The 23,334-nt window shown below is 53.8% G+C and overlaps 1 protein-coding gene across 2 annotated transcripts in view; it reads right to left on the bottom strand.

Annotated features, from left to right (window-relative positions):
- Nucleotides 1-187: 187 nt before the first annotated feature.
- Nucleotides 188-23,334, bottom strand: part of ADAMTS14 (ADAM metallopeptidase with thrombospondin type 1 motif 14) — a 72,678-nt gene continuing 49,531 nt past the window's right edge. The window contains exons 12-22 of one of the 2 annotated variants that reach the window (XM_004769511.3): nucleotides 21,409-21,584; nucleotides 19,007-19,140; nucleotides 18,515-18,638; nucleotides 17,460-17,540; nucleotides 11,527-11,690; nucleotides 9,993-10,161; nucleotides 9,390-9,522; nucleotides 7,543-7,750; nucleotides 4,651-4,780; nucleotides 4,411-4,521; nucleotides 188-2,194 (exon numbers count right to left, since the gene is read on the bottom strand). In XM_004769511.3, coding sequence (XP_004769568.1) covers nucleotides 1,728-2,194; nucleotides 4,411-4,521; nucleotides 4,651-4,780; nucleotides 7,543-7,750; nucleotides 9,390-9,522; nucleotides 9,993-10,161; nucleotides 11,527-11,690; nucleotides 17,460-17,540; nucleotides 18,515-18,638; nucleotides 19,007-19,140; nucleotides 21,409-21,584 — 1,897 coding nt within the window. In that variant the 3' untranslated portion in view covers nucleotides 188-1,727. The remainder of the gene's footprint in view (nucleotides 2,195-4,410; nucleotides 4,522-4,650; nucleotides 4,781-7,542; nucleotides 7,751-9,389; nucleotides 9,523-9,992; nucleotides 10,162-11,526; nucleotides 11,691-17,459; nucleotides 17,541-18,514; nucleotides 18,639-19,006; nucleotides 19,141-21,408; nucleotides 21,585-23,334) is intronic. The other variant, XM_045083454.1, reaches the window with a different exon arrangement.

Here is a 23,334-nt window from a genome sequence, read left to right as displayed (position 1 = left end):
CCGAGCTGGTACTCAGAGGTACCCCAGAATGAGTAAGGCCAAGGCGGGGGACTAAGGGTCTACGGCCCTGCCCGCCCCCACTCCATCCCCTCCCCCTACTTAGCTTGCCCAGCAGAGCATGTAAGAAAGTTGCTTCACAGACCTTTTCCTCTAAAACAGAGAGAACAAGAAATACACAACACGACACTTTGGGGTCCAAAACAAAACACCAAGGACAGTGTTAATAAATACATAAAAATGTAGATATCTGGATCTCAGAGGCACAAGAACGTGTGTCCTAACGTGGGCAGGCTGGGGCTCACAGGAATGACTCAGTGTGTGTCCCAGCATCCCAGGGAGGGGCAGCAGCGGGGGGAGAGGACACAAGGGGGCCCCCTCCAGGGCCGCTATTCTCCAGGGGTTGCAGACAGGGACCCACTGCTCCTAGTCCTCCAGCCTGCTCAGAACAGTCCCCCTACCCCTGCCCCTAGGAAGGAAGCCTGGTAAGTGCCTCTAGCACCCACTGCAGAGTCCGGGAGACCCTTGCATGACTGAGAGTAAGGACCCTTGGGAGAATTCCTGGGAACCCAGGAGGCTTCTTGAGAGGTCTAGAGAAGTTACCTGTCTTTGGAGGTAACATGGAGGGCAGCTGAGGTCCCACAGCCCTGCTCCACTCCCCACTCCAGCATGGAGCAAGGCTCATATCCTGCCGGGGGTCACTGGGCCTGTTGGAGGGGGACTCTGGTCCCCAGCCTGGGGACATGACCACACCCCCTTGCCCTAGCACCACTAATCTCTGGCCCAGCTCGAGCCATGCGGGAGAAGACCCCCGACTCCAGGAGGAGCGGTCTTTGGCGGAGACCAAGGCTTAATGGGGCACAACCTGAGAACTCCTGTTTCTGTGTCCCACAAAGTGACCTTCCAGGTCTGCCTCCCTTCATGCCCCAGCGTGACGGCCAAGGTTGACACTCCTGCTTCAGCGAGAGACTAGCACCAGCTGGCCCTGGATGAGGGGGGACACACATTTCAAAGAGTTGAGAGCCTCCTTCTCTGGGCTGGGCTGAGTGAAGTTGGGAAGCACCAGAAGGAACAGGAAATGCCCTCCTCGGCAAGGGCAGAGTGGCCAACTCTGCCTTCCAGCTGGCAGAGGTGAGCTGGACTCTGCTCCTGGCCTTGGCAGGAGGAGCTATGTGGAGCTCTTGCTAAGAAGAGCCGGGCCTGAGATGAACTTGCCTCCCCACCGACCCTCCCCCAAGCCCTGCAGCCAGAGCCTCCTGACCACACGCACCCGCGCCCCTTTCCCCATGGACTGCCCTGAGAACTCTCCTCCTCACCTTCCCTGCCCCACTTTGCCTCTCTGGGCAGGGGGCCCGGACAGACTAGGCGTGGTCCCCACACGTGCTGGCAAAGGCAGGCAGCTGGAGGGATCCAGCATGGGGCCCAAAGTGTGGCCGTGAGGAAGAGGGGCCAGACGACCCTCAGTCCCGCCAGGAGACAGACAGGAGCCCCTGAGAAATTTGGCTGTGTCGCCCCCAGGTCTCCAGTTAGGGGCTTTCCCTGATCTTTTTTGTCCTCGCACACCCACATCATGGGGTGAAGTGCCATAGCCCTAAACTAGAACAACAGGAAGGCAAATAATTTAAAAGGCAGTCTGTGTTTGCCCTGACCCGCTGTGTGTCCTCCGAGCCCGGCCCTCTCTGAGGCAGCACACACTGTAAACTTGACCGGTGGGAGAGGCAAGGGGAGGTTCATGTGCCTGGGGGCTTCGGGGCTTCCCTGAGCTGTCCTTTATCCTCGGAGATGGGTACAGGTGCCCTGGTCCAGCCCCAAGGCAGTCCCCGGGGGGCACTGGGGGAAGTGCCCCAGGACACCCGAGGGCTCAGATTCTGGGGAGGAGAGTGGTGCTGGGTCACTGGGGAGCTGGTGCCCAGAGGCCTTGGGAGCTGTGTGGGCTGGCCATGCTGATGGTCATCTGCTCCTGTCGGCCCCACGGTGGGCTCCACAGCATCTGGAGGGGCCTTGGATCCTGGCAGAGGGCTCCCGGGGGTGGAGAAGGGTGGTGGTGAGGTCAGGCGTGGGTCCAGGCTGGCGTCGGGGTCCAGGGCCCTTTTGGTACAGGACTCACAGCAGAGCCGGTAGTAGCCAGGGATGGAGCAGTAGCGATCGAGAACTTCCATCCGGCAGAAGATGGACCGGTCCCCCGTGCACGGCTCTGCTGCACACACAGCACAAGGACTGAGGCCAGGAGGAGGCCTCCACCCCCGACTCCACCCAGCAACAGCAGGCCCTCCATCTCCTGCCCTCGCTGGACCCACTCTAAAGCTCTTTCCCGGAGCGTGCCACAGTGCTGCCTGAGGGAGACACTGGCCAGAGTAAGAGCCTTTATTCTATGGAAGAGGAATTAAAACTCCCTAGAGCAGCAGTTCTCCAAGGAGGGTCCCCACACACGAAACATCAATATCACCTGGAAGCTTGCTGGAAATGCTGATTCTCAGGCCCCATCCAGCCGGACCGAATCAGAAATTCGGGGGATGGAGCCCAGCTCCGGATTTCAACAAAACCTTTGAGGTGATTTCAAGGCAAGGAGAAACCTGAGAATCACAACCCTACATCACCTGTCATCAGACTTGGTTGAGAAGTGGAACCCCCGCAGTGGGGGAGGGGGCTTGACAAAGAGCCATGCCCAGGGAGACCAGATGGTCAGTGTGGCCTGGGCACTGGTGGGGCTGTGACCTGCAGCAAAGCTTGGGAACTCTGCTCTCGAAGAAGTGGGAACCCTCTGCCCCTCTCTATCAACCCAAAGGAATTGATCCCCTCAGGCCAGGGCCAGGCAGATGCCCGGCAAACCCACATGTGGGACACGCAGATGAAACATCCTGGTACTGTCAACAGGCATCTGAAGACCTCCACCAATAAATCCAGAATGAAGCAGATCTGGGATCCAACTGAGGCTCTGCTGCTTAAAAAGCATGAGCCCTTGAGCAAGGCATTTAAACTCCCCAACCCTCTTTTTTCTTCTATAAAATGGAATAATGCTAGACTCTGCCGGTGAATAATAACTTCATGAAGACAAATACCATTTATGAAGTTCCTGACACACAGGGCTGCCCTCTACACTAGTTTCATTTGCTTCAGTTCAAATAGCATCTAAAAATGTTTTTGTGTTTCTGTGATAATTCCAGGTAGGTCTTTCCAGACCATGTGAAGGCAGGAACTCTGCTTTCTACTAATTTTTGCCCCAGGGCATGGAGGGGAGGCTGCAGGGGTGGGATGGGGAAGAGGCTGGGGGCTGGTTTGGGGGAACATGATAGATTGGGGGGAAAAAATGGAAAGCCAGTGGCCTCTAGATGGCGCCAGAATTCCAGGACCAGAATCCGGAGCCCAATCTGTACTGCGCACCCCCCTCCAGCTTGAGCTGCCTGGAAGGGGGTGCGGAACAGCAGTAAAGAGGGAGCTAGAAGATACTCTGAGCACATCTAGTGAGTCCCCACTTTCCTTCTTTCTTTCCTTCCTTTTTTTTTTTTTTTTTCACAAATGAGACCATTGAGTTCAAAGAGGTTTAGGGATTTGCATAGGGTCACACCATCAACTGGTCCTCCACTAGAAATTAAGGTCTATTTTTCTGCTACTTGTCTTATCAGACCATTATCAGTCCTTGAGAAGGTGAGGAACTAAAAGTGAAGGAAAAAATTCTAGGAAGGAAGCTTAGAACATAGGCCCTGGTTCTTGGCAGGTGTCCAGTCAATATTAATTGGTGGATTGGTGGATGGATCAATGGGTCGATGGATGATGGATGGATGATGGATGGATGGGTAGATGGGCAGATATGTGGGTGGATGGATGGATGGATGGAAAGATGGGATGGTGGACTAATGAGCTCCTGATCATGAGGCAGAGAGAAAGCACTATTATTACTATTTCTGATGTTAGCTGACAGCTAGGCAGGAGTGCATGACTGCCTCACTTAATTCTCTCAACAGCCCTATGAAGACAGCTCAGATCTATAACTGCTTATCCAAAATCTTGAAACCAGTTGGATTCATAATTCAGAACTTCTGAAGTTTGAGAAGTATTCTTCATGTTACAGAACAATCCCGAGTGGGGAGTGGGACATCCCCTTGTAACTACAGCAATGTTTCTATAGCAAAAGAATAGTGATCTCTTGCATCAGGCCAGATTCTAGCCTGGTGAGTTTGCACCAAATTTAGGGAAACACTTTGCAGCTCTCAACATTTAGGCAGTGCAGGTAAGGGTCTGTGGACCAGCATGGGCAAGACCCGCAGCTCACAGCTGAGGAATCAGAGGCTCCAGGAGGCTAAGGTCACGTGGACTGGAAGCTGGGGCTGTCCACCCCCCACCCACAGTCCGTGCTCGGGACATTACAACCACAGGAAGGTCTGGGGAGGAAGTGAAGTTCCAAGATACACTTACTTGATGATATCTTGTTAATGGGATATAGGGGCCCAGACTGTGGCACCCACTCTTCTTCTGGGGTCACAGGTTCCTGGATGTCAGTGCTCACTGTAGAGTTCTGGAGATTTCCTGGGAGCGGGGAGAAGCAGCTCTAGGGTTTGGGATTTCGAGGGGGCCTGGATGCCAGCCGGGCTGGGTTTCAGGCCTCAGCTGGGGGAGCCTGGCCTGTCTCCCCACCCCCCATCCTATCCAGCTCACCTGCACAGGCAGGCAGGCTGCAGACCTGAACGGTGTCCGGCTTGTCCCCCTCACACTGCCCGAGACTGTTGGCGTTAGTCCGACACACCACCTGCCGCTGCTGGATGCCCTCTCCACAGGTGGCAGAGCACTGGGCCGGGAAGGCAGGCCAGGCCCCAGCAGCCGGGGACAGGGGGACAGGTGGAGAGACAAGAGGGAGGGGGTGGTAAGCTCCAGAGTCCAGCCAATGCCCAGGACAGAAAGGTGCAAAGGCACTGAGTTTTTATGTGGCCCAAGGGACATGGGAAGACAGCAGTGAAGAACTTCCCCAGGACAGAACGCTCACGTCAGTACTCTTCCACTCAGAGCTCCCGGACCCTTTGTGTCACCTAAGCAGCTCAGCAGGGGACCTCGGGGACCCCATTCCAGCCCTTCTGCCTGGTCCCACCATGTTTAGTCTGTGCTCCCGGGGCCTGAAATACTTTGGGTATCATTCTGGCCAACCCCCTTGTTGCAATCCACCAGCCTGAGGGACCTGGGGCAGGTCCACTCGCTCGATGGTATCTTAGTAACAGGATGGAGAGACCCGGGTTGCAACACTTGCTTGGCTGAGTGAGCTGGGTGACACGGGCGCCCCAGACCCCTCTAGCTCTGACATTCAAAGGCTCTGTGACCCCGTGTACCAAAACTCAGCCAGCAGAGGCAGGCTCGGAAGTGTCTTCTTCCCAGAGAGGGCAAGGCACAAGAGCACAGTCTCTAAGGGCCACTGTGCACCTCAGTTCCCGGGCCTCATCTCCTCTGAGAGATGGAGGCTGGTGGCGGCGGCTCCCAAAGAGCAAGGCCACCCGGGATGACCGGGTCACATGGCTTGGTCAGCACTGCTCCCTGCCTCTCCTAGTGGGATGGGGAAGACCTTACAGACGCGTACTTCTCCTACTGGGGCCGAGGGAAACACGAGCACAGAGGGCCACACAGACTGTGGGATGACATATCGCATTCCCACCCCCCAGGATGCAGAATGACAGTAGCCCTTGAGGGGTCAATCTTACCAGGGCAATGAACTTCCACTCTCCCTGCCCCCTCCCCAACCCGCCGTCCCCCTGCTGTCAGTTTTCTCCAAAGCGTCTTCTGTAGAACAGCTGTCTGTTTATTTGTTAAAACAAATAAAGCTGTAGGTTAGGGAGAAGAAACTAAAGTCTGCATAAGTCGTGCAGGGATTTGGGATTATTTAAAAATACCCTTTATTATGTAATGTTTCCAGCATACGTTAAAGTATTGGAAAGTCGGTCCTGAGAGCCTGTTCAAATACCAACAGCAACTTTCATAAATCAGCATTCGGGCACATTTTCAAATACTGTGTGGCGCCTTCTTAAACTTTAGATGCACTCCGTTCCATTGGAAGTGATCGTTCTCCGTACTCCTGCGCTTTCCTCTCACGCCTGTTCTGAGGTTTACCTATCTCGCGTAAGTACAGTTCAAGCTTATTTATTTTTCTCTGTCTGGGCTATTTTACTGTATGATCAGACCCTGATTTGGGGGTCCAATCCCCTACAGATGGGCAGTTAGAGTATTGCCTGAAATTCCGCGATCACAATAAGCACTGTTGTGCTTATCCTCATGACCAAATGAGGTCTTAAAAATTACGGCAAAACATAGATACCATCCCATTTACTATTTTAACCCTTAGTAAGTGTCCAGTTCAGTGGCGACAAGGGCATTCTCATTGTAGTATGACCATCTCTATCACCACGCCCAGAACTTTCTCCTTCCTCCTAAACTGAGACCCTGTCCCCTCTAAACACAAACTCCCCCGCCCCCTCCCCTAGCCCTGGGCACCCACCCTCCTACTCCGCTTCTCTATGAATGTGGGTAAGTGGAATCACACAGCATTTGTCACTTCATGTCTGGCTGGTTCCCTTAGCATAACACGTTCAAGGTTTGCATCAGATGAACTTTTAAGAGAAAACTCAAGGCAGAAAATTTCCCCATGGCCACTTTGAGGGCTTAGCCAAGAGAACTTGGACTGAATACTCCTTCTTAGGGTCTCTCCTTTCCTACCCTGTCCTTCCAACTTTCTTCAGAGCTGCTAGGTGATCTTTTATACCTGGAACCAGAGCTTGGAATGCCCACATGAAAACCCCTCAAGAGTTTCTCACTGCCTTAGGATACATTCTAACTCCTCACAAAGACCCCATAGCACTGACCCCTGCCTGCCTCTCCATCATCCTGTAGGCCCCATCCCTTCCATTCAGCTCCAGTCCCACTGTCCTTTTGGTTTCTGGAACATGGCAAGGTTGTTCCTGCCACATGGTCCTTCTGGGGCTCATCCATCAGGTCTCAGCTCAAATGTCACCTCCACAAGGAAGCCCTCCCAGATACATCACCCCCATTTGCTTCTGCACAGCTCCAGCTGCAACCTGTTAATGCTTTTGTTATTGGATTACTTATCTCTTCCTTCTCTCTTATTGGACTAGATGCTATACAAGGCCAAGAATCACATCTAGTCAACGATGGATTCCAGACATTCCTAGTATAGTATGCCTGGCATGTCGTTGGCACTCAGTAAATATTTCTTGAGTGCAAGAAAGTGCTTCCGTTTGCTCACCTGTATCACGAGGATATTAGCTCATGCCTCCTAATTCTGACCCAGATCTAGGTGAAAGCGGAGAGTGAATGAATAGAAAGGCCTAGCCTAGAAACCTGGCCCAGCAGACCTGGGAGCTGTTGGACTTTGTTTTGAGAAAGATCAGATGGGATCAGATCAGATAGGGGAAAGAAATGCAGTCAAAGACTCTCTGCCTGCAGGGAGCGTCACACCTTTTAGCAATGCCTCACCCAGAGCCACCTTTTCTAGGACTCCCCAGAGAAGGTACCCGCTGGTCCAGCCCCTCCCGCCCTCTGGGAACAACTCACCTGGGACCAGGCTCCCATGCGCCACTGGGCTGGACAGGGCACGCGGAAGCAGGGCCGCCGGGCCTCGGGCCGGTCCCCAGGGCAGGCCTTGACTGGCATGGCCTTGTGGGTACTGTTGGAGAGGGGCAACAGGCACTGCACACCTCGGGTCTGCACCCCCAGCTTCCCACAGCTCCGGCTGCAGGCACCCCACTCCTCCGTCACCCACCTGGAGAAAGACAAGGCAAAAGATGGAGGAGAGGAGGGGCTAGGGGGACACTTCCTCGCAGGGTCACGCCCACCCCTTGAATCACTGCAGGCAGGAGCTGGAGAGTGGGTTTGAGTTTCAGAAGGCTTGGGAGCCAAGACAACCACCTGCCTGGGTCTGCAGCTGCCAGGCTGTGTGCCCTTATGGAGGTCACTTACTCTCTCCTCTGTTTCCTCATCTGAAAAATGGGTATAATTCCTCTTGAAATCTGGCACCTTGCATGTTTGCAGGCAAGCTATTAATGCCTCTGAACTCAGCTGCCTCATCTTCACATCAGGATTCCTTCAACACCTGGTAACTAGCAGAGTGTCTCGCCTGGGCAGGTACTGTCCTAGGTGCTGAGCTACGGCGGGACACAAAACAGAGTGGCAGCTTGTAGAATTGAAGCCTTTCCCCTGAGCCTCCTGGGACAATTAAAAGGACTTGTATACTTAGAGCACTTGACAGAGTGTGTGCACACAGCAGGCGCATAATAAATGCAGGTACTATTATTACCACCATCAGCACCTGCGGAATTTTGGTGCTGATCGGCTAAGCTGCTGGTCTCCAATGTCTTCCAGCCCAGAGCAGCCCCCAAGAACACGAGAAGTAGACAACGCTGCTGTCTGAGTTAGACAAAGACCAGACAAGGGTTGGGTTAGTGGGGTGGGAGGCAGCCCCCAACTCCTACTTCCGTGTTTCCTGAGACATCTTTTAGTGAATGAGAGCTCTTTCAGCCAACCCCTTCCTTTAAAAGACAAAAAACAAAAAGGCCCCAAACTTCACTTGGCGGTTTACAGATGAGAAGCCAGGTGGGGTGACCCGCCCATGACCACAGTGGAGTGAGCACCACGTGATCTGTGGCCATGGACATTGGCGGAAAAACGGTCTGCATATGGCATGAAAGGGATGTGCAGATGGCTGGGGAGCAGAGTATCCCAGCCCAGGCCTGGCACAGGGAGGCCACTGTGGGCTCCGTGCCAGTCACCAGCTCCCCCTCCCCCAGCCCCGAGGCTCCCTCAGCCTGAGGGAGCAGAGCTGCTGTGAGTCAGCAAAGCCAAGTCAGACTGCTCAGACCCCCAAGGATTCCTGAGGAGGCTGGAGAAAGGCCTCGGCTCTCTGCCTGGGGGCTAAGGAGGTGCTGGGGCTACCTCTGTGACAGGCTCAAGGCCAGACATTGAATCCCTGACAAGTCATAGCTCTTCCTCTCCACAAATCCCCCTCCAAATAGCCCCCAAGAATATGACCTTGTGCTCAAATGAACCCGTGTCCTCAGACCAGGGAACCCCAGTGGGGGCTAGAACACGGCTGCGGCTACGGCCTATGGCCCGGAGCCCATAAGCGCTGAAATCCACCTCATCTCACAGACCCCTCTTTGAGGGAAAGCTATGTTTCCAAAGTGGGCCTTGGTTTCCCCATCTGTTAAAGAACGCTGGAAGGGGCAGAACAAAGGGAGCACCATCCTTCTTCCGGGAGTGGAAGTTAACCCAGAAGCCCCACAGGGGACAGGTGGGCCTCCACACTCTGGGGCCAGAGGAAGTGGGCCTGGCAGCTCCCCCTCCTGGCCAAGGGAGGGTCAGCAACACCCTTGGAAATGCAGTCACTCCTCTGGGACACTCACGTGGGCTGGGCACACGGGTGCTGGTTGCAGCGCCGGCGGATGGGCTTGGGCCTCTTCCTGTGGTCGCACAGGTGCCGCTGGACCATGTGGTGGTCACGCCGGCGCCGGCAGCCATATTTGGTAAACTGGATCCCTGTGGGGAGGGCAGGCTGACTTGGGCCCGGTCCCACCAGGCCCCCACAGCTCTGCCGGGGCCTTGGGGATGCCAAAATCTGGAGGGCCTGGAGGGCGAAGCCTACCCTCCCTCTGTGCCTTTGCACCCCTCCCGCCCCAGTCGCTTTCTGAAGAAGCCTTGATCCATCCATCTCCCATGTCCCTGGGTGAGGGAGGAGGGGACCTGGCTGGAGGACTGCCCCTCCGCCAAGCTGGGGAGCCCTCGCAGGGCGCAGGACCAGCCTCACCACCAATCCAGCATCCCAGCCCCATCCCCGCGGCCCTGCCCAAATAGGTTGTCACACCCAAGACATCTTTGAGGAGACAGTGAGGCACAAGCTAGGGACAGATCAAGTGGAGACAATGCTGGCCCCCAGACACTCCTGCTCCTCCCCTGAAAAGTCCTAGGCTGCCCTGACGAGGCCACCAGACAGCCGGACGAGCCAGTACCTCCTCCACAGGACTTGGTGCAAGGGGCCCAGCTCTTGAGCGCCCACTCGTAGGTGTCCGTCTCCTCCAGAAGCACGTTGTTGCTCCCGATAAGAGGCAGCAGGTCCTCATGGATGACGTACTTGTAGGCCAGGCTGCTGCGGGGACCCCCCTTGGCGGGGGGTAGCACCTGAGGAGAGACAGAGGAGGTGGCACAGGACTAGAGAGCAGAGAGGCAAGGCCAGCATGGGGTGGGGGGGGGCAGGGAAGGATGTGAGCTCAGCACCCAGCCTGGCCTGGGAGGCCATTCACACCAGCAGCCGTGCAGCAGACTTGGGCTACACACCTGCTTCCCACAGACCTAAGTTCTAATGAGGGCAGAAACCGTGTCTGTCAGCTGGTCCTCCTCACCAGGGCAGCCACACGCTACCTGACTCCAGAAGATGGTCTATAAGGTAGACTCTTATCGGACATAGGATGGCCAATGGTTTCTCCCATCCTGTCTGGCTTGTCTTCTCACGGCTGTCCTCGTGTCTTCTGATGCACAAAAGTTCTCAGTTTCCACGAAGACCAATTAACCTATTTTTCTTCTGTTGCTCATGCTTTGGGTATCACAACTATGATCCAAGGTCATGGGATTGAGCCCTCTGTTTTCTCTAAGAGTTCTAGGTTTTTAGCTCTTGTACTTGGGTATTTGATCTATTTGGAGCTCCTTTGTGTATATGGGGTGAGGTAGGGATTCATCTTCATTCTTTTACATGTGGATAATCCTGTTGTCCCAGCACTGTTTTATTTGAAGAGATTATTCTTTGCCCACTGAATGGTCTTGGTACCCTCGCTGAAAAGCACTGGCCATAGATGTATGGGGAGTCAGAAAATTAGGGTGACGAGAAATACAGATTCAAATAGATTGAATTAATATGCTGACCCCAATAGGCTTCAGACCCTTCCCTCTTGGACCTTCTGACTAGTGAGGGCAACACCAGGAACAAAACCTGTTCCTGGTATCCCTGCCACCAGCCAGTGCCAAGGGCCTGCAGACAAAGCCCCTCCTGGTCTGATCCCCTGCATTAACAGTCCCTGCTCTATAAGCCCCGGTCTATGGTCTAGGAAGAGGTGGTGTGGGCAGAGGTGGCCCCAGCAAGGACAGTGACCTCATCCCCTTCACAGGAAGCTGGCAGCATGAGACGGCACCCCAGGTCACTTGTTGGTAAGGCCATAATGCCAGCAGACACCAGATGATGCCAGCACAACATGGGGAGCCAACCCAGGGGCCTCCTGCTCATTCCTAGGCCCTATTTCTGACACTGCATTAAGGAGACTCCCTCTGACAGGAGGACAACCACTTCTTTCTCCTTCATCATTTGCCATCCTGCCTGCCTTTAAGCACAGAGGGCACCTTGGCCTTGACCTTGCCCAGGCTGCTTAAAGACACTGCAACAGGAGGACTTCAACAGGTCGGTGCTGACTCAATAGTGAAGACAGTGAGCTAGGGGAGGCTGGGCTGGGGCACCAAGGCAGTGGACAGGGGCTACCGTGCAGGGTGGGGGCTCACCAGGACAGCAATGGCTTCAGGCAGGGGCCCACTGGTCTTGAGGCTCTCCTTGGTGTCCTCCACCACGTACTCCCACTCCAGGCCCATTGCAGTAAAGGTCCGGCTCATTGCTTCCTTGCCCTTGGGGTTGAGGATGAAGCTGCCTGTGACCTGGTTCTTCACCGCTGGCCATGGGGAGAGGGTCACACAGATTTCTATTCCCCTTCACAGGAGCACTAGCCAGTCCTCCTCTGGGGCACCAAGACTTTCCTAGTGAACCCCTTGGGGCTCCCTGTGACCCGTTACTCCTTTCCACCGGAGGCTCCACAGTCAGATGAGTCACCACACTGACAGCAGACAGCTTCCCTGCTTCTGGACCCTGGTGCACCCCACCCTGTCCTCCCTTCCCTTCCTCCTGCCTAATCTGCACTCATATGGAAGGCTCAGCATAATTCTCCCCTCCTCCAGGAAGTCTTCTTTGATTGCTCCGTCCTCAAGAAATTGCCCCCCTCCCCGCCCCCTAAGACTTCTATCAGAGAACCCTAAGGCTAAAAATACAGGCTCTGGAGTCAGACAGATCTGGGGAAGTTACATAGTTTCCCTGTGTTGCCTCAGTTTCACCATCCATAAAATGAGAATCCTAACTATACCTTGCTCATAGGGCTGTTGCCCCATGAGGATAACTGCGGTACCGCACTCCCACCTATGTTCGATGGGGCTCCGGCAACAGTTAAAAGAGTTCATATGCGTAAAGTACTAGGCGGCATGCGTGGTATGCTGCTGGCACTCAATAAATGATAAGTGTTATTATTATCATCAGTACAGGGCCTGATACTTGGCACTGTTGTCCTTACAGATGTCTCATCCCCCCCACAGCCTGTCACCTTCATCTTGGTGTTCTTGGGGCCTGGCCTAGAGGAAGAGTTTTAAAAACATCTCTATATTTCTACCCTCTAATGTCCCGTCAGTGAGTAACTTGCAATTTGGTCCTGAAAGTGCCTGGCAGGTGGACGAGAGGTATGCAGGTGCAGACACCACCACCACCCCCCCCCCCCGGGAAAGGCCCTGGTGTCACAGCCTTGGCCACCCTGGAAGCAGCAGGTCAGGGTAGGGCTACAGCCAGGTACCCAAGCCTCTCAGGCAGGTAGGACAGCAAAGGCTCCAGAGGCTGAGCATGTCCCCACTTGGTGAGGAAGAAAACCATACTGCATAATTATGCAACCCGAGAGCCAACGATCAGAGAATTAACCACACCCCTGTCACTCTGCTACCTGCCCCTGTGGACTCCTCACACATGTCCCAAGGCTGGTGCTACCATGAGCCCACATTGAGAGTCAGAGGCCCCTGAGGGGCAAGGGCTTGTCCCAGACTCACAGAGAGCTGGTGGCCCAGCTTTCCAGGGCACCAGCCTCCCTAGCAAGCAGGAGGAAAAGAGATACCCCTCATTTCTCATTGCCCAATCTCTCTTAGCCCCCAGAAATTGCCAGACCTGGGGCTGGGGCCGGGCAGCTCCTCGGGCCAGGTCCAGCCCCAAATCTTCCCACCACCCTGTCTGCTCCAACACCTCTCGGCAGTCGCCACTCCCCTCCTCAGGCTGTACACCCCTCATTCCAGGGACGGTGGGCTGGGCTCCTTGGGGACGTTACCACCCACGCTTGCCTGTGAGTCCTGGCCCGACTGCTGACCCACGCTGTACTCTGAGCGACCATGGGTGTCCCTCATTTGACTGACCTTCACTTCATTGTGCTTTTCAGATACTGCATTTTCTACAAACTGAAATTCTGTGGCAACCGGGCCTCAAGCAAGTCTATCAGTGACATTTTTCCAACAGCAGTTGCTCACTTCACATCTGTGTCCCATTTTGGTAATTCTTGCAATATTTCAGACATTTTCAGTATGATACTTGTTCTGGTGATCTGTGATCATTGGTACCTGGTGTTCCTATTGGAATTGTTTTGGGGCACCAACCACTGAGCCCACATAGTGCAGGGAACTTCACGGATCAATGTCATGCATGTCCTGACTACTCCATGGATGGGCCTGTCCCCTGTCTCTGCCCCTGTCCTAGAGCCTGCTTATGCCCTGAGACAATAGTAAATCAGGTCAACAAATAACCTTTCAATGGCCACTAAGTATTCCAGTGAAAGGAGGAGTCACTGACTCTCACTTTACATCAAAAGCTGGAAATGGGGGCGCATGGGTGGCTCAGTGGGTTAAAGTCTCTGCCTTCGGCTCGGGTCATGATCTCAGAGTCCTAAGATCAAGCCCAGCATCAGGCTCTCTGCTCAGCGGGGAGCCTACTTCCCCCTTTCTCTCTGCCTGCTCTCTGCCTATTTGTGATCTCTGTCAAATAAATAAAAATTTTTTTAAATCTTAAAAAAAAAAAAAAAAAGCTGGAAATGATGAAGCTTGGTGCAGAACGCAAGTCCAAAGCTGAAACAGACCAAAAGCCAGGCATGTTGTACTAAACAGTCAGCCCAGTTGTGAAGGCAAAGGAAAGGTTCTTGAAGGAATGTGTTTCTCCAGTGAACACACAAATGATAAGAAAGGGAAACAGCCTTATTGCCAATATGGGGAAAGTGGTCTGAACGCAAGATCAAACCAGCCACGACATTTCCTTAAGCCAGAGCCTACCCCAGAGCAAGGCCCTAATGCTCTTCAATTCTGTGAAGGCTGAAAGAGGGGAAGAAGCTGTAGAAGAAAAGCTGGAAGCTGAGAGAGGTTAGTTCTTGGGGTTTAAGAAGCCGGACCCCATAACAAAGAAGCAGAAGGTAAGGCAGCGAGTGCTGATGGAGAAGCTGCAGCGAGTTATCCAGAAGACGCGGCTGAGATCACTCATGAAGGTAGCTAAGCCCAACAAGAGATTTTTCAGTGTAAAAGAAGACAGTCTCCTCCTGAAAGATGCCATCAAGGCCTTTCACGGCTTGAGAGGAGCCTCCATGATCATCATGAGGGTGATGGGCGGTGCCAGAGGAAAAGTCCCAGCTCGAGGCGAGCACAGGGGAGACAGTAACTGCAGGCTTCTCCTCCCCTCGTTTCCTTTCAAAGAGTCCATGTCCCCAGATTCTCGGAGAGTCTAACAAGTTTGGGCAAGACCTTGGCCTTCACTGCCAACACTGCCACCTGACCCAGACTTCTCCAGAGAGCGCGTGCCCCGACAGGCAGGCACACACGCACACACTCACTCACTCCTGCATACACACCTTGCACATGTTCACTGGGGGCACGTGGACCTCACCCGTGTGTGATCACACGATGTGTGTGGCAACGTTGGGTCTCAGTTCCACTCCCCTCCCTGCCCAGCTCCTGTGGAGCTCCAGACCTCCAGGGAACTCACCCAGTAAACACATAGGCAAGCCAGCCCAAGCTGAACCTGCCCTGGGTTCTAGAAGCTTCTGTCTGGACCCCTACAGGACTCTGTGAGCAGCCTCCCTCATAGAGCACTCCTCACCTCTGGAGGAGGGAGGAGTAGACTTCTGCAGGAGGGGGTAGGGGCCAGCGCAGCAGTGGGGGGTGGGGGGTGGGGGGTGGCCGGGCAGAAGAGGCAGGCCAAGGAGGCCCAAGGGGCTGCTGGTATTATGGACTCATCTGAGGGGTGGGATAGGAGGAGTGTCTGCAAGGTCCACCTTCTTCTTGGAGTAAATGAGCCTTCCCTCCTTGCCCCCTTCCCCCCTCCTGGCCCCTGTTCTCGCAAAATACCCCAGAGTTGGACAGACAGGTGGGCAGGGAGTTGGCCAAGCCAAGCCAAGCCCTCCAGACTCTCACTCCCAGTGCAGAGTGGCGTGGTAGGCAAGGGCACTGGGCTGGCAGACAGCCCAGACTGGCTCACTGCATGGGTGAGTCAGGGAACACAGAGGGCCTACGAGCCACTGTGGGCCTCGATTTCCCCTTGTGCCTCTTGCCTATTTGCACTGCGCCCTTTCAGGTGCCTTCCAGAGCAGCCTGGCTCTATTACAGCTGTGTGAATGCAGGTGTATTCTCCGAGGGGTGAAATTTCCTTAGGATGCTTTAAAACATTTTCTATTATTTTGGTGATAACCTAAAAATAGGAGTATCAGCATTTCTGTAATAGATGAGCCTGCCCAGAGACGTTATGTTTTGCTTTCATGTTTAGGAAGAGCTGGTGACAAGCAGTGTGACCAGGTGGGCATAAGAGGTAAGAGGGGCCTCTGGGATATGCTGAGGCCCAGCGTCATCATGGCGTGCATGCCCTCTGTGAGGGGTCTGAACACAGAGAAGTGTGGGAGAGCCCAGCCACTACCCAGTGTTGGGGCGGCAGCCTTCTCTGCTTGCTCATTGAGACCCTGCTCCAAACCATGCTTGTGTGGTTTAAATTGATATTAATTCACCTACAACACACTTGGCCTTTTAAAGTGTGGAATTCAGGGACGCCTGGGTGGCTCAGTTGGTTAAGCAGCTGCCTTCGGCTCAGGTCATGATCCCAGCATCCTGGGATCGAGTCCCACATCGGGCTCCTTGCTTGGCAGGGAGCCTGCTTCTCCCTCTGCCTCTGCCTGCCACTCTGTCTGCTTGTGCTTGCTCTCGCTTCTCTCTCTATGACAAATAAATAAATAAATAATCTTTAAATAAATAAATAAATAAAGTGTGGAATTCAGGGACTATTGGACCACTATCCGATTCCTGAAGACACGTCATCACCCCCATTTGCAGACCCTCCTGTGCCCCCCACCACTGGCCCCTGGGTACCACAAGTCTGCCCTCCTGTCTCTCTGGATTTGCCTGTTCTGGACACATCCATTTGTTTGGCCACCAACTTGGTTTCAGCACAAACGGAACACAGCGAAAAAATGAACACCAAATTCTCTCCCGTTAAATTAATGTTCTCAATTTGAACTTTGTTGATTTATCTCTCTTGGCTCTGTAGTTGTATAAATACTATAAGGAGTGATTTAGTGATTGTGTTTAAGTGTCATTATAATAAGAATAATTGGGGCACCTGGGTGGCTCAGGGGGTTAAAGCCTCTGCCTTCAGCTCAGGTCATGATCCCAGGGTCCTGGGATCAAGCCCCACATCGGGCTCTCTGCTCAGCAGGGAGCCTGCTTCCTCCTCTCTCTCTGCCTGCTTCTCTGCCTACTTGTGATATCTGTCAAATAAAGAAATAAAATATTTTTTTAACAAAGAATAATTTAAGGGTCCATGTGGCAGACTGTAAAAACGGCTACAAATTCCTCCTGTGCCAGCGTGCACACCTCCTTGCACTATGACTCTACCATACTTCCCACCAAGAGATTGTCTGTTGCTACCCCCTGAGTCCGAGGTAGTCTTGGCCATGAGACTGCCTGGGCCAACACGATATTACCAAGCATGACACAAGCAGAGACCTGGCAAGTACTTGCTTGCTCTTGCCCCCACTGAGAACCATGTGACAGACACCATGTGAATAATCCCAGGCTAACCAGCTGGGGACATGGCCCTGTCAGCCCCTCATACTGGTTAACTGCCAATACCAACCAGTATCTAATGGGCTGATCTGATGCTGCCTTTGTATGGGGGAGTCCAGGCAGAGAAGCAGAAGCAACATGAGAGGAGCCCAGCTCAGACTGAAGGTCCACAGAACCATAAGCTAATATAAACACTTGTTTGAAACCACAAAGTCTGGGTGTATGTTACACAGTAAAAGGAGACTGATACATTGTACAAAAATGGTTTTCCTTCAAAAGAGGTGTACAGTTAATTAACAGTGGCTTCCCCCTGGGGAAAAACAAACTGCTCCGGGAGGGCAGGGGATGCCCTCTCACACCTTCTGAAATTTGAATCATGGAACAGGTTGTCTATTCAACATAAGTTAAAAAAATAAAATTAAGGGTTCCCTGCCATCATTCAAATTTGTGAAATCTCCCCTGTTTTAGAATGCTTTCCTCTGCCCTCCCAGCTTCTCCACAGCTCAGACCCCAGGGCCTGACGGCCCCTCTCCCAGCTCCCCGGCACTCACCAATGTGGTGGGGGACCTTCTCCAGCTCCTCAATCTGGATGTGCCGGGCACCCGCTGGGATCTGTACCAGTTTGAGAGCTCCTGCCACAGAGAAGGATCCGTGGGCATCTCGAACTGGTGGCCTCTCTGCCCAGTAGTCTGCCCCCCACCCCTAGCAAGTACCCAAGAACCTGTTTCTTCATCTGTAAAAGAGCAATGGGCCCTTGTCCACAAGGTGCTGAGAGGGTCAAATGAGATCCCATTGCTTAAATGCTTTATCAAGTCCAAGGGCGGCGTGTGTGGGGTTGATGTGTGGGTAAGCACGCACGCGTGTTAGGTATTATTATTCCTCACTTTCCTGAGCCTCCTTTTCTCTCCTGATGTCCCTCCCCCTTTCTTCTCACACCTTAAGGGATTTAGATGAAGATCTAGCGCAGCTTCTCTGCTCCCAATCCCAGCCCTGGAAACAAACCTCTCACGAAGCTGTCACTCTTGCCCCCACAAGGAGAGGAGAGGCAAAGCTGTGACACTCTCAAAGGGGAGATGGAACTAATTCATCCTCAAGTATAAAGGACTAATACCTGGCCCTCTTCATCAGCCACGTGTGGCCAGACTGAAGATGGGGAGGGAAGTCAAGGAACTCAAGGTACCAGGAGTTCAAAGCAGGAGGTACCACAAGGTTACCAAAAAAGGGAGGGAGGAAGAGAAAAAGCATTCCAGTCCCGTCTGGGCTACCTCTTCAGACCTGTCTGAGCTCTCATTCCCCCCAGCAGTCCTGGGGTCAAAGAGATGGCTGAGCTCCTATCATCCCACACTAGATGCAGAAAAATGCTTCTGAGCTCCTGGGCCTAAATGCAGGCAGCATGCCCTGGAAGAGGGGGCACCCAGGTGTAGCTCCGAGCTCAGCAGCCGGGGGCAGCTTGGGAAGCCCGAGGCAGGCTCCAGGTGCCTCCCCCACTCCACCCCCCCACCCCCGAGCCTGAACTGCCCTTCCCCGAGCAGAGGAAGGAGGGCCCACATGGCCAGGCCAGAACCCCAGCCACTCCTGGTCATCTCCCCAGCCCCAGGCTGCTCACCTGCCTGCTTGGAGGCCTTGCCCAGTGTCCCCTTCACAGTCCTGCAGTGAGAGTTGTCGCCGCCACAGACCCCACACTTGTCATCTGCCTTCATGGATCCCACCTCCTTGTCACAGCCGACAGGCTGAGGCCAGAGGATGGGTCAGCAGGGGAAGGTTCCCATTCCCCCTGCTACCGTCCCCATGCTAGCAGCCCCTGACTCCCTCCCCAGTCCCGAGGCCCCACAAGTTGACCAGGGACCCAGAGGCACTCCTGGACAGGTCTCTGCCACAAACTTGCCATGTGACAGGCACAGATCTTATTCCCTTGAATGGGGCTGGGGACATAATCCCTTTTCAGCATCCGGGATTATGCTAAGGACCAAGTGTGTCATGGGTGGGGCAGGCAAGGAGAGGCTGGTCTCCCCAGGGAGCAGGAAGAGGGGCAGGTAGTGCAGCCCTCCAGTCTCCCCAGGGAAGCCAGAAGGTGGGGGGCCCAGAGCAGGACACCTACCACACACTCGCCACGGGCACAGACGCTATATGGGTCCCGGTAGCTGCAGCGTGTCCCATCGTGGACCACCTGGTTCATGAAGACCACATCCCCTGTGTCTTCTGACCGGCAGATCAGCTCACACTTCTGGGCATCTGTGGACAGAGACCATGCCGAGTTCCCAGTCATGCTCAGAGAAAGTAGGCTGGCCCAGGAGGACGCCAGCACCTGTCCCAAGCATGAAGCTCCCTAGCCAGCTCCGAGGCGCTGGGGGGAGCCCTGTGGGTGGAGCTGGGACTTAAAATCCCTGCGTAGTGACCCTGGGCAAATTATCAGACCTCTCTGATCAGTAAAATGCCACACAGGACGTTAAAGAAAATCAAGTGATAAAATAATAGTAATAATAATAAACCAATACTTAGTGAATGCTTACTATATGCCAGATGCTTCCAAAACCTCCACACACTATTTTCTGTTTTTTTTTTTTTTTTCTTTGTAAGTAGGCTCCATGCCCAAGGTGGGGATTGAACTCACAATCCTGAGATCAAGAGTCATGTGCTCTACTGACCAAGCCAGCCAGGTACTTCTACACACTCTGGATATTAAGATGCAAATGTCATTTGTGAATGAGCTCATTTAAGTTTTTCAATACCCCAAGGAAGAAAGTTCTAGCATTACAGAGGAGGAAACCAAGGACCAGAGAGGCTAAGAAATTTGCTCAAGGCCACACAGCCACATGCTAAGTAGAAGAGCCAGGACTCTAACCTAAGCAGTCTGGCTTGAGTCCCAAACTGACCTCTCCCTACACTTCCCAAGCCGCATGTATGATGGTGTATCTTAACATGTTTGTCAACATTGGGAGGTTGTGTGAAAGTAAGGCAGAACAGTGATCTGGGTTTGCATTTGCCAAATGAAGCTGCAGTGAGAGAGGAAAGGAGGTCCTTTCTAATACTAACAACTGGTTGTTCTCTTCTCTCTCTGGGCCATTGATGTCCTTAAAAGAAGGTTCCAGAGAACATATAAACATTTGCTTGGTTTCTTAGAAAAAGGGAGGCTGGGGCTTAACTAACTTTCTGGAATTTGTGAAAAGTCCTGGGAAAACCCAAAGTCCGGCTGCCCCAGGGGCCTTGAAGGAAGCTTGTTTGGATCTGAATGGATCTGCAAGGCTTTCAAAGCAAGCCAGCCCCTCAGCTCAATCTTTAAGGAACCATCTGGCTCCCTCCTCCTGGTCCCTGAGCTCCCAGGATACATCTTGCCCCAGGACACAGGGCTCAATCCAGAACCATAGCTTCCAATAACACTTCAGATTTCATGCACAAGAGCCAGATTCCTGGTGGGATCTGAGCCAGGGGGAGAGGCATAGGAGACCCTAACCTTCCTGAAGGGTTAGGGACCCTGACCAGTGCGACCCAGGCCAGCAGCCATGAAAGCCCACCGACAGTGTCAAAGGACTGGCAAACTCCCTAGAGTGGGAAGAATTCAAAGCAGAGGGAAAATACTCTCTATCATCATGTTCCAGAGAAATCTGTGCCCTGGTGTGCAATAGACAGGCCTCTGAGTTCCCTTCCAGCATGAAGACTGTCATTCTAACTATGAGCTGAACTATCAAGGGTCTTGTAATTACTCCTTTGGAACCAGGGCTACAAAGAGGTGGCCTGGGGCTCAGGAGAGGAAAGGCCATTCTAGTAGGTGCCATCTGAGGCCGAGAGCTGCATGGCAGGGGTTGTCTATCTAGGACCATGGAGAGGCTGGCAGACCGAGAGGACACAGAGGCCCATGAAGGCTCTAAGATACCTCGAACCGCAGCCCTTCACTGGCATCTCTCTGCCTCTAGGAGAGCCATCAATGGAAAGGTCCTGGCCCTGGCACTTGGTCCCAAAATTCAACTCCTCTGCATGAGTCCTGGGGCCTGTGTCTATCCCAGAGCAGCCAGGAGGGAGTCAGTATCAGGATCCGCCTGCCTTTCAAATCCTCTTCACTAACTGCTCGAACAGTAGCAAGGTCAGTAGAACCTAGAAACACAGTAGGTACTAGGGCAGAGCCTCTAGGGACGGTGGTCACACAAAGCCAGGGCACCTGCACCCGTAGAGTGCCTTCTTGTACACATACGGACCCATATCAGGGGCACCAACCCAACAGCCAACACTGCTGCCGGCCTCAATGGCACCTCGGGGGGAAGGGTCCATGGTTCGGGGGGTTTTCCCTGCCAGAGGACAGTCAGCATAAATGCACAAATCAGGGATGGCTTTAATGAGGACTGCTGGCCCCAAGGCACACAGCACAAGGGCCTGCCTATTGCATGTCCCTTATGGTGCCCCAACTGTCCCTCCACCTCCACTGGCAGCCCCAGGCATGGGAGGCCCCCGCCTCCAGGAAGACAGGGACCCAGCAGACACGAGGGGTTTGGGGAGAGGCTCACTCACCATCCTCAGGCTCGTAGGGGAGCCAGCTGTGCTTGGCGTTCTGGTGGATGTAGTAGGAGTTGCGCTTGGCACACTGCTGGGCCCGGAAGTCCTCATAGGGCCCAGGGCACTCCTCGCTGTTGCATATCTGGTACTGGAACTCGGGCCCTGGACACAGGCGGCCTCCATAGGCTGGGCTGCAGAGGGCACGGAAGGACCGGGTGACCTTGCTGGAAGGCTGGGGAGGGCTAGGCTTCCCACATGGCCACCGCTGGCTGCTCAGGCTTTGAGAGGAACACTGGTAACTTAGCAACTAGAGAGGAACCCCCACGGTGGGGGCTGCTGGGCTCACAGCCCTCCCAGATTCCCTTTGCCTCACCGCTAGAGCACGTGCCCCTGTTCCACTGTTGGGGGGTGGGGCATGGTGAGCTGAGAAACGGGGCGGGGACAGGGAAAAACTGACTTGCCAACTGGCTGGGAAACAAACCAGTCGTACTCATCTTTGTACTCATCTTTCAATCATTGCACAGGGCCTGGTACACAGTCGACACTCAAAGCATGCCTCCACAATTCCAGCTCCCACCCGCTTTCGCTTCACCTCATGATAAACTAAGGAGCGGTAGAGAGAGACATGGGTCTGGAACCAGAAGGCTGCGGCTCGATCGAACCCCCAGTTCCACCCATGCAAATCTCGGCCGGGTCACCCAGCCTTGCTGCGCCACGATTTCCTCTTTTTTTTCTTTTTATTTATTTTTTATGACGTTCGGTTAGCCACTGTATAAGTACATCATTGGTTTTTGGTGTCATGTTCAATGATTCATTAATGACATACAACACCCAGTGTTCATCACAACATGTGCCTCCTTAATACCCTCTTTAAAGGTGGGGCTGGGGTACAGCTTCTCTTGCCCACCTCCTGGTGTGTCTGTGGAGAATAAATAAGAAAAGGTATTTAAAGCGATCTGTGTTCTCTTCTCTGTTACATGAAGAAGATTGGGTAGGATTAATCGATGCAAAGCCTCCAAGCATAGGCTCCTGGTACAGTGCTCACAGAGCTGGGGGCATCACACGGCTGTGTGCACGGAAGTGCTCAGCATCCCAGCTGCCGTTTGTTAGCGCTTCATCTGGGCTGGGCACAGTGCTGAGACACCCATGTTCTGTCACTTAAGCCTCAGACAATAGAAAGAGTTACGATTACAGGGGAGTTCGCTAGATGGCAGCTTTGATCCAGGGGATAACCGTCCGTCTTCACAGGAAGGTGGTTTACTCAGAGTGGGCCCCACTGGGTCCTGCTCTGACAACCCGGACTTTCACACCCCCAACAGGTGGAAGTTACAGGGCCGTTTGTTTGGGCTCATATTTGTAAAAGGAGAGCGCAGCCAGTGGACATGGGAACAGGCTGCTCCAGGCCTCCCATCCCTGGAGGTAAGCAGCAGAGTACGAAGGACCCCTCCTGAGGATGCGAGGGAAGATGGCCACTACCGAGCCACAGCAGCCAAGGGCACTGCTGTTCTGCAGAGGCTGGATACCCCTGGTTCCTGGAGCCCGCTGACCCACATGCTGCCCCCAGCCGGCCCCCGTCTAAGCCATTCTGACTAGGTGGCTTCAGCCTGGGACAGGGAAGCCAGAGCCAGCTAGCACTCAGAAGCTCCAAAAACAATGAGAAGAGTCCCTGGCAGAGAGAATAAAAGGGGGAGACACACGACTGTTCCCCCAGACTCCTAGAACTTGGGGTAGTGCAAGGCAGGATTTGAGGACAGAAAGACGTAGTTAAGAAAAAATCATGGAAGTTCTGCTTCACGGGGCAAGAAAGCAAACATGGCTCCTGAGCATTTAGATCAGTGTCTTCTCAAAGCTTAGCCAGAGGATCAAGAGTCCTGACCCGACTCAGAATCTTCCACCCACCGTAGTTTTAGAATCAATGGTTCAGATCAATTCTCAGACGCC

This window comes from Mustela putorius, unplaced genomic scaffold (genome assembly GCF_011764305.1).
Source record: "Mustela putorius furo isolate JIRA1106 unplaced genomic scaffold, ASM1176430v1.1 tig00000698_pilon_pilon_pilon, whole genome shotgun sequence".
Taxonomy (NCBI): Eukaryota; Metazoa; Chordata; class Mammalia; order Carnivora; family Mustelidae; genus Mustela; species Mustela putorius.
Note: the sequence above shows the minus strand (reverse complement) of the source record. Positions and strands in the feature narration are given on the sequence as shown.